Source organism: Corythoichthys intestinalis, chromosome 21 (assembly GCF_030265065.1).
Source record: "Corythoichthys intestinalis isolate RoL2023-P3 chromosome 21, ASM3026506v1, whole genome shotgun sequence".
In the NCBI taxonomy this organism is placed as follows: Eukaryota; Metazoa; Chordata; class Actinopteri; order Syngnathiformes; family Syngnathidae; genus Corythoichthys; species Corythoichthys intestinalis.
In genome coordinates, this window is record NC_080415.1 from 19,426,889 (window position 1) to 19,442,163 (window position 15,275).

The following is a 15,275-nucleotide window of genomic DNA, read 5'->3' on the forward strand; positions in this document are numbered from 1 at the left end:
ATGGCTTTCTGACATGGACTTGTTTCTTCAGCATTGTCCATAAGTTCTCAATGGGGTTTAAGTCAGGACTTTGGGAAGGCCTTTCGAAAACCTTAATTCTAGCCTGATTTAGCCATTCCATTACCATTTTTGATGTGTGTTTGGGGTCATTGTCCTGTTGGAACACCCAACTGCTCCCAAGACCCAATCTTCGGGCTGATGACGTATCTTGAAGAATTTGAAGGTAATCCTCCTCCTTCATGATCCCATTTACTCTCTGTAAAGCACCAGTTCCATTGGCAGCAAAACAGCCCCACAGCATAATACTACCACCACCGTGCTTGACTGTAGGCATGGTGTACTTGGGGTTAAAGGCCTCACCTTTTCTCCTCCAAACATTGCTGGGCATTGTGGCCAAACAGCTCGATTTTTGTTTCGTCTGACCACAGAACTTTCCTCCAGAAGGTCTTATCTTTGTCCATGTGATCAGCAGCAAACTTCAGTCGAGCCTTAAGGTGCCGCTTTTGGAGCAAGGGCTTCCTTCTTGCACGGCAGCCTCTCAGTCCATGGAGATGCAAAACACGCTTGACTGTGGACACTGACACCTGTGTTCCAGCAGCTTCTAATTCTTGGCACATCTGCTTTTTGGTGATTCTCGGTTGAATCTTCACCCTCCTGACCAATTTTCTCTCAGCAGCAGGTGATAGCTTGCGTTTTCTTCCTGATCGTGGCGGTGACAAAACAGTGCCATGCACTTTATACTTACAAACAATTGTTTGCACTGTTGCTCTTGGGACCTGCAGCTGCTTTGAAATGGCTCCAAGAGACTTTCCTGACTTATTCAAGTCAATGATTCACTTTTTCAGATCCATGTATGTATATTTTTGACCCAGCAGATTTGATCCCTTTTTCTGTTAACCCATAATAAAGTCATAAAAGAACCAAACTTCATGAATGTTTTTTGTGACAAAGAAGTATCTGTTCCAATCACTCTATCAGAGAAAAATCAGAGTTGTAGAAATAACTGGAAACTCAAGAGAGCCATGACATTATGTTCTTCACAAGTGTATGTAAACTTTTGACCACAACTGTAAATGTTCAGATATTAAGATTTGAATGAGGCAAAATAACATGCTTTTTCTCTCAAATATATTGTTATAATCATTTGTTTCAGACTTATTTTCTGTATATTAATTTGTTGTTCAAAAAGTCTTTTTTTCAAACTTGAGTCTTGAAAAAGAGCGGGTCGTCTTATAATCAGGGCCGTCTTATATTCGGGCCAATACGGTAGTCCAACTCTTTAGCATTCAGAAACACTAAAATAATAGAAAAGACTAACACCTTGTCAAGAGTCAAGAATCTGCATTGGACAAGGTGATGATCCTGGAACCTTTGTTTGGTGCTGTTCCATTGAGATTTACAAAGAACATCAAAATTTCCTCAGCCTAATGATATGGAGCTGCATGTCAGGCTAAGGCACTGGGGAGAGGGCTGTGGTTATATCCAATAAATGCACAGGTTTACATTGAAATTTTAGCTTTCATACCCCTTCAATTGAAAATGTCATTTTCCACGATGACAATGCATCATGCCAGAGCTAAAACTGTTAAAGCATTCCTTGGAGGAAGACTCATCCAGTCATCATGGCCTGCAAATAGCCCAGATCTTAACCTTATTGATAACCTGTGGTGGAAATTGGACAAAAAATGTCCACAGCAAGGCTCCGACCAGCAAGGATGATCTGGAAACTGCAATCCAAATGAATTGGCACCAAATTAATGAAGAATACTCATCAAGTCCATGCCTCAGAGACTTCAAGCTGTCATAAAAGCCAGAGGTGGTGCTGCGAAATCCTAGAGATGTGTTTTGATAGGTATTTCTTTGTTTCTCTTGATTCCATATTTTTTTTCCCTCTGAATGGAGTGATTCCATATATTTTTCCCTGCACTTGCACTATAAAAGTAACATTTACTGACAACCACAATGTTTTTTATTCATTTCTTTTAGTGTTTCTTAATGCTAAAGAGTAGCACTAACTAATTCATTGTTTTTTTCAAGCTTTTTAAATATAAGTTGGTGGGAACGTAAGAAATTAGAGAAAAAATATTAGTATGTATTAGAATTATTACATTTGAAGTGCTTAAAACCCATTAATGTATGGCGGAAAACAGACAAGGCTGAAAAAGCAGTTTCTGCTCTAGCACCCCTCTTTAAACTGCTGTATTTTAAGCCTAAAGAACTGTTGTGTTTGATAGAACAATATGTCTATACGCTGCCATAGAAGTTTCATGGCACATTAAGCCCCCAAACTATTTTCAATTTATCAGTTTTACCCTGGAGACCCCAGTTTACACACACCGCGCAACCGCTTTTGTTTCAACCCAGCCATTAAAGGAGGTAATATTTAAAAATGTATCATTTCATCATCATCATGCAGAAATCGCAGACATCAAGAATTGGTCCAGATGTTCTTTTTCATATATTTACCCTTTCAAACATTTTTTTTTTCAATTTTTCTTTGTTTTGCCCGATTATTTATCATCTAACATATCTGGTAAAATGCGACAGTAACAAAAAAAAAATACAATCAAGCGATAGTTATGAGGTAGATATCCGTAGCTTATTTACAGACTATTTTTTAAAATTGTGACGTAACTTGTTTAAAATATGCAAGTCTTTTTTTTTAAAAAACGAAATATTAGACATCAATGAAATATTCTGACATTTCTTGACATAAAATGAATGACATTTTAAATAATAAATATAATTACTTACCATCTTTTTATGGCTGGGTTGAAACAAAAGCGATTGCGCGATGTCTGTAAACGGGGGTTTCCAGGGTAAAACGGACAAAATAAAAACAGGTCAGGGGCTTATTGCGCCATGAATCTGCTATGGCAGCATATAGACACATTGTTCTGTCAAACACAACAGTTCTTTTGGCTTAAAATACAGATTATTTTTAAGAGGGGTGCAAGAGCAGAAACTGCTTTTTCAGCCTTGTGTTTTTCGCCATATTCAAAATTATTTTTAAAAAATAAGTGTTTACGTTACATAGTAATACATTAATTACAAAAAAAAAAGTTATTATCCTATTAAACTTTTTTTTTTTTAATAGATGAATGTAAAATCCATTTTAAGAAAATAATTTGTTTTTAGTGATTAATTTTACGTACTAATTTTTTTAGACCATAACTGATTTAAGGAGAACATCTTGTATTTCACTAATCATTTAATTTCATTCAGAATTTTACAAACTCTGAAAGAATCCACGCAAACCAACCAACCGTGACTGTTATATTGTTGGCGAATGAAACATTTTACCCTCCCCGCTGCCAGCGACAGCTGCTGACCACACCTGCTCTACTTGAGCCTCCTCAAGTTCACGCGAGGCAAGTAAAGACCCACTTCAACTCATTCAGATTTTATTCACATACAGTACCTTTACTTCTGCACAGATCACATTCGAGAATATCAAAAGGACTCTAAACCGTAAAACTGGCGGAAGCGTGACAAAAAAAAAAAAAAAAAAAATCTTGTCGATACAAGAACTACAAAATCGAAGAGTAATGCGCACAAAACACAAACACGGTCTTACGCTATTTACAGTAGTTTTTAAAAGCATTTCTTGTTCATATATATATAACATGTACAGTATTGGTTTTTTTTTTTGTTCAGTTTGAAAGCACACTACTCCATTTAGGCATAAATAAAAGGAAAAATTAGAATGATATTGAGTCAGGAAATTCAATATTCCTTTGGAAAGACTGGTTCAATGGGAATGCTAGTGTGGTTTACTCATTCACGGCCATTGACAGCGACAGATGTCAAATATATTCAAACTGGGCTGGCTAGCATTGAATGAACATGTTTCAGTGCCTTTAGCGGTGAAGGACGTCCAATCCATTTGGACGTCTATTGCCGTCAATAGCAGTCAGTGAGTACATGTCTAAAAACATTAAAGCTGAATGAACAGTAAGAAGGTTGTTGATATAGGAATGCAGCAGTTAGGTTTAAAAACTCCATGTTGGATTAGTTGTGTGGGTGTACATTCAAAAGTTTCCCGGCATGTTTAAGGCTCAGGAGGCTTTTTGTTGTCCTCCTGAGGAGAAGACGATGGAAAAGCCAAGCTACTTTTTCTTGGAGTTGACGCTCTTGCACACCCAGTTCATTCCTTCCTGCAGGTTGGGAAGCAAACAATGTGAGTTTCAAAACTGAAAGTGAAAAAAAAAAAAACAATGAAAAAAATTATAATTTGCCTGGATTCCCTCGCCGGTGAGGGCGGAACACGACTGGATTTGCCAGATGCGGTCGCGGATGGTGTGCAAGTTGAGGCCCTCGGCGATCTCGGAGGCCGGCGCCGCCGTCAGCAGGTCCTGCTTGTTGGCGAAGATGAGCACGGGGACGCCGCTCAGTTTCTCTTCGTCCAGTAGCTCGGCCAGCTCCTGAAAATCAACACAAAAAGGGTACATTTGAGTCTGGTGACGTTACAGGGTTTCTCAAAATGGCTACCGAGTTGACTGTTGTAATCAACAGGCACATTCAATGGATTGTTTTCTTTTAGGATTAAATTACAGCATACTCACTTTTATGAAAAACAATTGCTATCATGGCTTATCAATTTAGTACATTAGTTAAGCTAATGTGTTATGTGAAGGAATTCGGCCTCCCGGCCAAGCCACACGGAAACGGTGCTCCGCTGAGACCGCTCCGCGAGTCAACCGGGAGGATCCAAAATTCCGCGCGTTCCCCTCCTGTGTTAACCCTTTGTACTGACTCCATGTTCCAAAAGTCTGAAGAAGGCTCACCGTAGAGATGTCCGATCACGTCATTTTCAAAGTATCGGAATCGGCAAAAAAATATTGGACATGCCTTTTTTAAAATATATATATATATTTTTTAATTAAATTGTTTTCTAATGACAATATTTAACAAAATTAACGCATGCGCTGCACAACCCACTCACGCATTGTCACATTCAATCTATAATGGCGCCGTTTTCCCATACAACATATAGAGCTAAAAGGCAGCGTATAATGAGTAGGGTGAATTTTGGCAACCTTTGGAACCTTTTTTTTTTTAAATGGCTAAAGCCTTACAATCTCTCTCCCAACGATTAGAATAATCGTGGGAAGCAATGTGGGGAAGAAAGGTAGTAGTTGATCTTTTTCTTAACACCCCATGTTATTTCCCAACGCAGAGAAGATATATCAATTGGTACCACGACGCACAGTCCTGGTTGCACTTCCCATCATGCATTTGGGCAGAAGTTAAATGGCTACAGTATCATTTACTGAAAGCTCAACAAATACACTAGATGGCAATATTTAGTCATAATATACAAAGTCACATTTATCCTTTAAGAATTACAAGTCTTTCTATCCGTGGATCCCTCTCACAGAAAGAATGTTAATAATGTAAATGCCATCTTGAGGATTTATTGTCATAATAAACAAATACAGTACTTATGTACTGTATGTTGAATGTATATATTCGTCCGAGTTTTATTCATTTTTTTCTTAATGCATTGCCAAAATGTATATGATCGGGAAAAATTATCGGGAATGATTGGAATTGAATCGGGAACAACAACAACAAAAAAAGCAATCGGATCGGGAAATATCGGGATCGGCAGATACTCAAACTAAAATGATCGGGAGCTAAAAAACATGATCGGAACAACACCTAGCTCACCGAAAACAGGTTGACAATTTATTCGACAAAACAAGGCAAAACAGACGACGGAGGGACCCTGCTGGATCCAAAACAAGGCTACATAAAAATGTTTCCGAGCAGCGACAGTTTGTTATCTCAGTGTCCAGTCTTTTTGAAAGCTGCGGTGGAGTGGGCCGGGCCGAAGGTGTGGCTGGGTGTTGTCTTGGGATCATCCCTCTGTGGCCGGTCTTGACGTCCCAAGCGCCCGCTATCAACTTGTTATCCTGGCTGGGCGAGATGCTACTTGTTTTAGGACAGAGCGCCCTGCTCTTTGTCCTTGGAGTGGCCGGGAGAACTGATTGCGAGAGTTGGTGCGTCAATCTCGCTAGTGACGCACACGTTGGGCTTCTATGATATGATGGTGTTGTGTATCTATTCTGCTTCTTTTCATTAAACTATGCAGAAAGTGCTATTTATTTTATATCAGATGTGTTAGAGTACTAAAAGCAGTCCTACACTGCATATGAGAATCAATACTATTCCCTGATTGATTATATTAAGTGTGTTAGAGTAATGCAAACAGTTATATGGTGTGTGCGAGAAAGGTAACTATTCCCTTCATATGCTAGCAGAGGACTAGCCGGCTAGCTTATGGTTATTAGCTAACATCATTTTACAGTGATACGAAAAAGTATCAACCTTTTGGAATGTCTCGCATATCTGCATAAAATCACCATCAACTGTGATCTGATCTTTGTCAAAATCACACAGATGAAAAAAACTAACTAATCCTATAAATGTTTGGGTGGTATTTCATATTTTAATGAGGATAGTATGCAAACAATAACAGAAGGGGGAAAACATACACTTCATAATGATATTGACGAGACACAGTCCCCAGACACTGTGCCACGCCTTCAAGTAGGGGGTCGTCCCATAGCCTGGAACTCCAGACTCACCGCTGTTCCAGCTATAGAGTGTTGGGACCCAGCTCCTTATTGGCCTCTCGATCCAAAATGAAATCGTTCGTACAGTCAGATTTGTTTATTTGCGTGACATGTTCTTAATGAGCAACGTCACTTTCGCGCGTCGGAAGTCGTCTACACAACAACACAGATAGCGAATGGGAGAGCCGAGAATATGTTCCTAGTCGCGGTAAGTTCAGTTTTAACTCATTTGCTCCCAAAAACGTATAAACACGTTCTATTTTTAATTGTTTCAGTGTCCCAACAACGTATTTATACGTCTTTTACGTTTTGTTTTTTTTTGACAAGAGACATCTCTAGGTTCTGTTGCACCTAAACTGCAATGCACAATGCTCAAAACTCATTTTAAAGCAATAAAACTGGCCACTGGAGGGCAGTAGCGCATTTTGTAAGAACTCATCTTGGGCCAAGAAAGGAAGTGAAGAAAAATAGTCAGGAACGATCGAAAAAAAAAAAAAAGGCGAACAACACTGCAGGAGTGTTTTGAAAAAAAAAAAAACGAAACCATCGTCAAAGAAGGATTAAAAAAAATCTATCTTGATGAGACAGACGGTGACGGCCACAACAGTGTCAGGTTCCACACGTGTTCTGCGGAGCTCACGTTGCGTTACTCCTGAGCCCGAAGTTGAAACCAACAATGAAGATGATGAAAAAGTGAGACAGATCTTGATCCGGACTCATCAGATTACTGGGAGCCACCTCATTCAACCGGGAGCAGCCGAGAGCCTTGTTATGTGCTCAAATAGTTCAACATTTAAATAGTTTAGTTATGTGTAAATAAATTGTTACTTTGCGATCAAAAGCTCTATTTCTCTTGTTGTTTATGTTATTTTGTAGAACAAAAACATTATTCAGATGTTTGGGATGTCACAAAAGCGAAAAATAGCTGTGTTAAAGTCAAAGTAATGTTTGAAATGTATGCTTTTACAAAAAGCTCAATTTCTCTGTTTTTTCATCAGAAATTGGAAAATTGCCCAAACTAAGCTATTTTCTAATGCTGATTTCTAAAGAATGGAAAGGGATATGAACTAACTTTTTTTTCTGCTGAAAGAAGAGAGTCTAATCTTTCTTTTGGTGGGTTCCATGTTTATATAGCAATAGAACAAGATTTTATGTGGGCCTTGCAAAATCAGTCAAAATCCAGTAAAACGGCCAGGAGGAAAAGGGCCTTGCTCCGATGAAAATGGCTGGGAGTGAATGAGTTAAATGACCAAAAACACATTGAGTCACTAAAACCAACAGTCTGTCTCGCGCTAGCCATGTTGAATAAACTTCTCTGTTCTCCGCTCTCCTCGTATGTTTACGTCCTCGCGCTACAGTTTGTTGTCGCTTTACCAACGTCACGTCCGCCCGTTGCCGATTGGTCCACTCCGCTGTGGTTTGCTCCGCCCTGGGAATTTGATCCGCTGAACAGTCGCCAGACTCTATAGCTGGAACAGCAGTGAGTCTGGAGTTCCAGGCTAGCCGTCCCACACTCCGCTTCAGTCAGTCGCAGTTATTCTCAAACACATGCAGCGATCCAACGCCGGATTTAGGTTGAAAAAGTACGAAAGCTGTACCGCATACAAACAGGAAGGATTGTCTCAGGAGTGATTTGTTCGAGGATTCAAGGTAATTATAATATTTTTTTTGTTCAATGCATGCATTTTAAAAGGTTGTGAAAAAAATTAATGGGAGAAATTAACCGCTACGGCATTGGAGTCATAATTCGATATATTTACGTAAAATAAATGCTAACTCCTCGTTCGTTTGTTTTTTTGCTTTTTACCAAGAATCGAGACTGTTTTACGTCCATATCTATAAAGAATTCAGAGATTTAAGCATTTATTCACAAGAATTTTCAACATAAAAAGCTCTGTCTGAGTTTCCACTCGGTCAGCTATGACGGAGATAGGCCCCCTATCAATCGGCCCCGCAACCCCTTATCCCGTCAATATATTATAAAGTCTATGGGGAAAAATAAGTAAGTGAACCATCACATTTAATGTTTTGTGCCCCCTCCTCTTTGGCAGCAATAACTTCAACCAGACGCTTTCTGTAGCTGCAAACCAGTCTGGCACATCGATCAGGACTAATCTTGGCCCATTCTTCTCTACAAAACTGCTGTAGTTCAGTCAGATCTCTGGGATGTCTGCCATGAATCGCTGTCTTTAGGTTATGCCAGAGCATCTCAATGGGGTTCAAGTCTGGACTTTGACTTGGCCACTCCAAAATGTGTATTTTGTTCTTCTGAAACCATTCTGAAGTTGATTTACTCCTGTGTTTTGGACCACTGTCTTGTTGCAGCATCCATCCTCTTTTTAGCTTCAACTGTCAGACAGACGACCTCAGATTTTCCTGAAAAACATCTTGATAAACTTTTGAATTCAATTCTTCCATTGATTGCAAGTTGTCCAAGCCCTGAGGCAGCAAAACAGCCCCAAATCTTGATGCTCCCTCCACCATGCTTCATGGTGGGGATGAGGTGTTAATGTTAGTGAGCTGTTCCATTTTTCCTCCTCACATGACGTTATGCGTTACTCCCAAACAGTACAACTTTGGTTTCATCAGTCCACAAAATATTTTGCCAAAACTTCTGTGGAGTGTCCAAGTGACTTTTTGCGAACATTAAACGAGCAACAATGTTTTTTTTAGACAGCAGTGGCTTCCTCCATGGAGTCCTCCATGAACAGCATTCTTGGCCATAGTTTTACATATAGTTGATGTGTGCACAAAGATATTCGACTGTGCCAGTGATTTCTGTAAGTCTTTAGCAGACACTCTAGGGTTCTTTTTTTACCTTTCTAAGTATTCTGCGCTGAACTCTTGGCGTCATCTTCGGTAGACGGCCATTCCTTGGGAGAGAAGCAACAGTGCCAAATTGTCTCCATTTGTAGACAACTTCTCTGACTGTCGATAGATGAACATCCAGACTTTTAGAGATGGTTTTGAATCCTTTCCCAGCTATACAAATCAACAATCCTTGATTGCAGGTCTTCAGACAGCTCTTTTGACCGAGCCATGATGCACATCAGACAATGTTTCTCATCAAGACATTTCTTACCAGGTGTGTGTTTTATAGTGGGCAGAGCAGCTTTAAACCACTAATCAGTGATTGGGCACACACCTGACTTAAAATGTTTAGTAAAAATTTGTTTCAATTGCTCTTTAAGTCTCCTTAGGTAGGGCGTTCACTTACTTATTTTTTCCCCCTTCTGTCATTGTTTGCATGCTATCCTCATTAAAATATGAAAACCTATAAATGTTTGGGTGGTTTTAGGTAAAGCAGACACTGTATTTTCATCTGTGTGATTTTGACAAAAATAAGATCACATTTGATGGTGATTTTATGCAGAAATGTGAGAAATTCCAAAAGGTTCAGATACTTTTTCTTACCACCCTAGGTACTCATGTTAATGTTCATAAAACTTCAAATCCTTATTGTTAGTACCATTTGACACGTATATTTCTCCATTATTTATGTATAGGTACATTCATCAAAAACAATTTTCCCCCCGGTAACTTAATTAAATAAAAAAAAAAGTTTTTACAGAAAGTAGCATTTTTCTAATCAGAGCAATTTAATTAATTTTTTTTTTTTTTTTTTTACTAATTCGCTGCAATTGACAGCGCTAGACATCCAATCCGCTTGGACTGGGAGGCCCTCCCAGTTCAAATGAATTGGATGTAAACAAGTGACAAACTAATTTAAATTCACAGTAAAACGATGAAAAGATACACATGAAAGAGTTCATTAAATATTTTTTGGGAGGTGGGGGCGATGTGAAAGCATCAACAATTTACTTTCCTATAACAGGGTCTCAACAGGCCATAATTAAGACTTTTTAAGACCATATTGAATGGAATAAAAAGACCCATTTCACATCAATACCGGCAAACAAAACATTGAAAAAAATAAAAGGACGGAAGAAAAGCATGCAACACAGGTAGTTCCGCTTTGTAGTTAGATTTTGGCGTCCTCAAAAATTAAAACCTTTAAAATTGAAGCTGAAGTTTATGCATGGTCTAAATAGAAGTAACGTCAACAGATTTCTAACACCTTTCAAAATGGTACTTAAGACCTTTGGTGAGATTTTAGGAGATTTTTTGAGACATTTTAAAGCCTCAAATTCAAATTATTGGATTTAAGACATTTTTAGACTTCTTAAGACACTGCGGATACCCTGTAAAAAGCAGGAACCAGCATTTTATTTTTAAAAATTATGATTAAATTTTTCACATTTTTGTTTATATTGATGCTGGAGCTCAAACCATCATCTTTGAACACCTGCCAACCAGTTCTAAAATAAGTCTCACTCATTTCTTTCTTGTCAGACCACCCAGCTCGTCAATTTGAACTTCTTTTTAATATAAAGTCAATGTTAGCTTGACCTAATACCGCAAATAACCCGAAATTGGGGCCTCACCTGACCCGTCTCCTCAAATCTCTTCCTGTCAGCGCTGTCGATGACATAAATCTGCAAACAAGTGAAAGCGCAAGTTCAAACACGAAACGTGGCGCCGTTTCAGGACATATCGATTCAAATTACGAGCTTACGAGCATGTCGGTGTTTTCAAAGTAGTTCCTCCAGTAAGGCCTGATCTTCCTCTGGCCGCCGATGTCCCAAACGTTGAGCTTGAAACCTTGCGACTGGACGCTCTTGATGTTGAAGCCCTGCAGGAGGAGATTTATTTTATAGTAATGCGTCATTGCGCAGAGGTTGAAAATCACTGCTTACTTGAGTGGGAGTGATGTGGCTGATGTCCTCGGACGCCAACTGCTTAAGCAAAGTGGTTTTTCCACCGTTGTCCAACCCCAACAGCAGTATTCGGACCTCCTGGTCAGGTGTGCTCTTCAGCTTGCGCAGGATTGAGAGCAATCCCTGTAAACACAATTTATAATTACTTCACACATTTTACATTCATGAATGACAATTTCATCCACAATGAACCTAACGTGCACGTTTAGGTTTAAATTTAAACTCTAAAATGTGAGGCAAACATGCAGTTTTATCCATAGCACATTTTTATAAAATACAGATTTTGCAGTAAATTTTATTTCGGTATAAATTATGAGAGGAAAATTTTTATCTTAGTCAATTATTTCAATTTCAATGCGCCACATAGAAAGTGTCCAGCCAAGATTCGAACTTCGCACCTTAAAATTACGAGGCATACGTGCAAACTACTACTTCATAATGAGCCAAACATAACTCCGATCACAAGCTGGGACCTTTACCAGTATTTAAAGTGATGTACTACTGTTTTTTCACCGGCTGGATTTGGGCCCGGTGGGCACGGAAGATGCTAAATGCGGCTAATTTGCTAAGCTAATTTGCGCTGCACATGCCAACCGAAGATAACGCAACAAGGCTGCTCTCTCGGTTGAAATGAATTTGGCTATCGCGTCTATTTATTAGCTCATTTCGTAACATTTTCTCTCAGTTGCCGTGTAATTGCGAGCCATTTAGGGCCACTCACCATCTTGTTGTCTTGTGTCGTGGAGACGCCGCCGCCACTGAGGGTTACTAAGGAGGGTGACGTCACACGTACAGCCTCGCACGCGATTGGGTTACTTAAGCCGCTAAAGTGCTTAATCGACACTTTAATTTTCATCACCACGATGTTGATATTCCTAGAAAAATTAATAAAATAAAAAAATTATCGTATCGTAACGGAATGGAAAAATATAATTCATTCTTGTGCATTCAAACAGAAACATTTGATATTTTTTATGTTAGAAATGTGTGTTTGTGGCGAGAAAATGTTTACAAAACCGATAGCTAGCTTTAACAATGGGTAACCTATAATTTTGCTAGCTTCAGGATCCAAGCGATTCAATGATTGCTGCCATACCTCTCCACGCCAGAGACGGCGACAATGAAACGCTTGCCAGTTTGTTGAACCCACCAAAAAAGAAAATGCACGCGTCTGTTTGTCTCAAGGTGTCTTGTTTTAACATAAATGAATAATTATATCTCATAATAATACTTACAAATATTCGAGGGGTCATTTTCAATCTTAACCACCAGAAACAACACGTACTTTCCTCACTCGGAAACTTGTTCCATACCTATAGAAATCATATATAAAAGGCTAGATGAAAAAGTTGGACTAGATGGCGTAAGTAATTGGCGGCCATCTTTTAATACTTTCTGCGAAGGTTTGTATGACTGGTTATTTCCTAAATTGTCCAATCTCTCTAGTTTTACAAAAGAAAATTTTTTATATGGAATATCTGTCTTACATTGATTAAACGACGTAGCCATCAATAGAATTATAATTCTTGGTAAATTTTTCATACATAAGAATAAATATTTCAAAATTTTTCCATTTGTTTTTTTTTTATTGTTTATTGTTTATCCTTCTGTTTAGAATGTTAAAAAACAACATAATTGTTGATGGATTTACAAACTGATTTTGAACAAACCTCATTAACTTGTCTACAATTCAGGCTGGATTTAGGGAAACAAGTTATAAATAATCCTAAGTATGCAGTACTATACAGGCATGAAAATCTCTCACCTTTCGGCACAATTCACCGTTTTGAAGTCAAAAAGGGCGACCTACGTGAATTGTGTAGATTTGATGAGAAAATTTTTAAGGGGGGCGGTCAGGAGGTTTTTATTAATGTCGGACGCTTGGTATGCAAGCGGGGAAAGCAGTACAGAGCCCAAAAAAGCGCATCAGAGTGGCCAAAACATTGACTTATTTCAACGAAACAAAGGAGGGTACACTGTTGTGTCCTGTCTCTTCAATGCCAAGCTTGGCTGCACGTCGGCTGTGAATGAACACCTAAAGTGCCGTCAGCCAGTTGTAATTTTGGAAGACGACAAGAGACAATTACAAGCTGGCAGATCGTAAGTCCATCTAACTAACTCAGGCCATGTTTTATTGAAGTTGCTAAGCCTGTCGCAATATGCAATGAGTCCATTTATCGCACTGTAAATAAAAGTGAGGGAGGTAATTTTCATGGCTGCTTTTTATCGCCGTGCGTGCGTGTATACATTTGTGCGTGCGTGCTGATGGCATATGAGACAACAGTTCTTTTCACAGATGTTTATTGCTCATCATCATGCCGTAGAATTAAAATTCAGACATACAAAATAAGGAAACACATCTATATTAAACACTGTAAACATTAGCATTGCTACATTGAGGCTAATTGGAAAAATGACAACCTACTTTAGCCTGCTATAAAACATTGGCAGTCTTCTCCAAAACGCAAACTTGCGGTTAAAAGGTGACACTTCAAAAATGAAAAATCAATGGTTAACATCATTTGCAATCGAAAAAATTGAAAGAATAAAATGATTACTGACACCACATGCAACGACAAAAAGAGCTTTTTTTGCGGAGTTTAAAGCCTACGGTTAGCGGTTTAGCAAACGTACTTTTGGTGAACATTTCAAGATAAAAACACGTCATGTTTGTCTTGTAAATAACGATATCTGGAGTTAATCCCACATACTTCAGGATTCAGATTCTACACTAAGAATAGCTATAAAATGACACCCCTTACGAAAAATTTGATCGGCAATGAATAATTATTATACTACTGTAATCGGGTCCAAATTGGGCACCCAAACTTTCCACCTTGTTACACTACTATTATATATAGTAGCAGGCTATATTATAATATTAATGCTATTTTTTTAAGAATTGTTTTGAATCATGTTGGAAAGGCGAAGTCAGTGTTCTGAATCTGTTCACATTCCATTCTTTTGCACTAGTGAATGCTGTCAGCATTTCACCTCATTGTTTATTTCTGATGTATTGTTGTTATTTATGTGTTTATTTGTACAGTGATACCTCGGCTCACGAACGCTTAAGCTCACGAACTTTTCGCCTCAAGAACATTAAATTCGCGAGCATATAGTCTCTGCTGGCGAACTAGTTTTCGGCGGACGAACCAAGCCACGCGGTCGGACAGCGCCACGAGAAGCTGACGCACGCTCACGGCGTCCCAGTTCGTCCCCTCCCTTTCGTTGAGTGCGGACGTGGTTTGTGTTTGATAGACATTTTGGACCATATTGAGTGTACTTTTGCTATTATGGGACCGAAAAAGAGTTACATACAGTCCTTATGGAAGGTGACTCGTGTTACCAATTCGCCCTCGACTGGTAATTGGCGGTGCTTTCAGCTTCCCACCGTCGTGAGAAGTGGACCGGCGAGTCACGTTGGCTCGTTGTCGTCGGTTGTCTTCGGTTCGCCCGATTTCCTCTCCAGAAAGGAGGCGGCGTGCATACAAACACCCAGAGGCGTCGGATGGCTTTTTGTGGGCACTTTTATTAACAACCAAAAGCATGTGGGGGGCACAGCAGTGGAGTCTACGCTAACTGCGCACTTTGCCGGTAACACTCTCCTTCCAAACAGTAACTCCCTCCCTCCTCCTCCGACTCCTCCCACTCCCATACCATCGCAAAGGTAAATAAAACAACTTTATTATACAGTACAGTTTATTTCTTTAATTATAATACAATAGCACACTTATTATACATAAAATAAGGTATATTTTTGTGTAGTTTTAAGGCTTATTTAGTAGAAAATTATGTTTTATGGGGACCTGGGAACGGATTATTCTCATTTTAATGGTTTCTTATGGGAAATAAATGTTCGGAAGACGAACTTTTCGCCTCACGCACACTTTCTGGGAACCAATTATGTTCGTGAGCT

General features: G+C 39.1%; 1 protein-coding gene across 2 annotated transcripts; it reads right to left on the reverse strand.

The window, feature by feature from the left end:
- Positions 1–3,386: 3,386 nt before the first annotated feature.
- Positions 3,387–12,249, reverse strand: LOC130909976 (ADP-ribosylation factor-like protein 3). Of its 2 annotated transcripts, none has more exons than XM_057826954.1 (6): positions 11,839–12,025; positions 11,339–11,482; positions 11,158–11,274; positions 11,027–11,077; positions 4,239–4,424; positions 3,387–4,157 (listed from the first exon to the last, which is right to left on the reverse strand). In XM_057826954.1, the coding sequence occupies exons 3-6, from the start codon at positions 11,161–11,163 to the stop codon at positions 4,110–4,112; spliced, it is 291 nt and encodes a 96-aa protein (XP_057682937.1). In that variant the 5' UTR covers positions 11,164–11,274; positions 11,339–11,482; positions 11,839–12,025; the 3' UTR covers positions 3,387–4,109. The 2 variants fall into 2 exon arrangements, with proteins under 2 accessions (XP_057682937.1, XP_057682936.1); XM_057826953.1 differs by lacking the exon at positions 11,839–12,025 and adding an exon at positions 12,081–12,249 and having other exon boundaries at positions 3,389–4,157.
- Positions 12,250–15,275: the final 3,026 nt, after the last annotated feature.

Coding starts and splice junctions, on each gene's coding strand:
- LOC130909976 (XM_057826953.1), bottom strand. CDS start 12,215: ATGAAAATTAAAGTGTCGATTAAGCACTTTAGCGGCTTAAGTAACCCA. Junction 4,425..11,026: donor GATTTGAGGAGACGGGTCAG/GTGAGGCCCCAA, acceptor GTTGATTTTCAG/GAGCTGGCCGAGCTACTGGA. Junction 4,158..4,238: donor TCACCGGCGAGGGAATCCAG/GCAAATTATAAT, acceptor CCCAACCTGCAG/GAAGGAATGAACTGGGTGTG.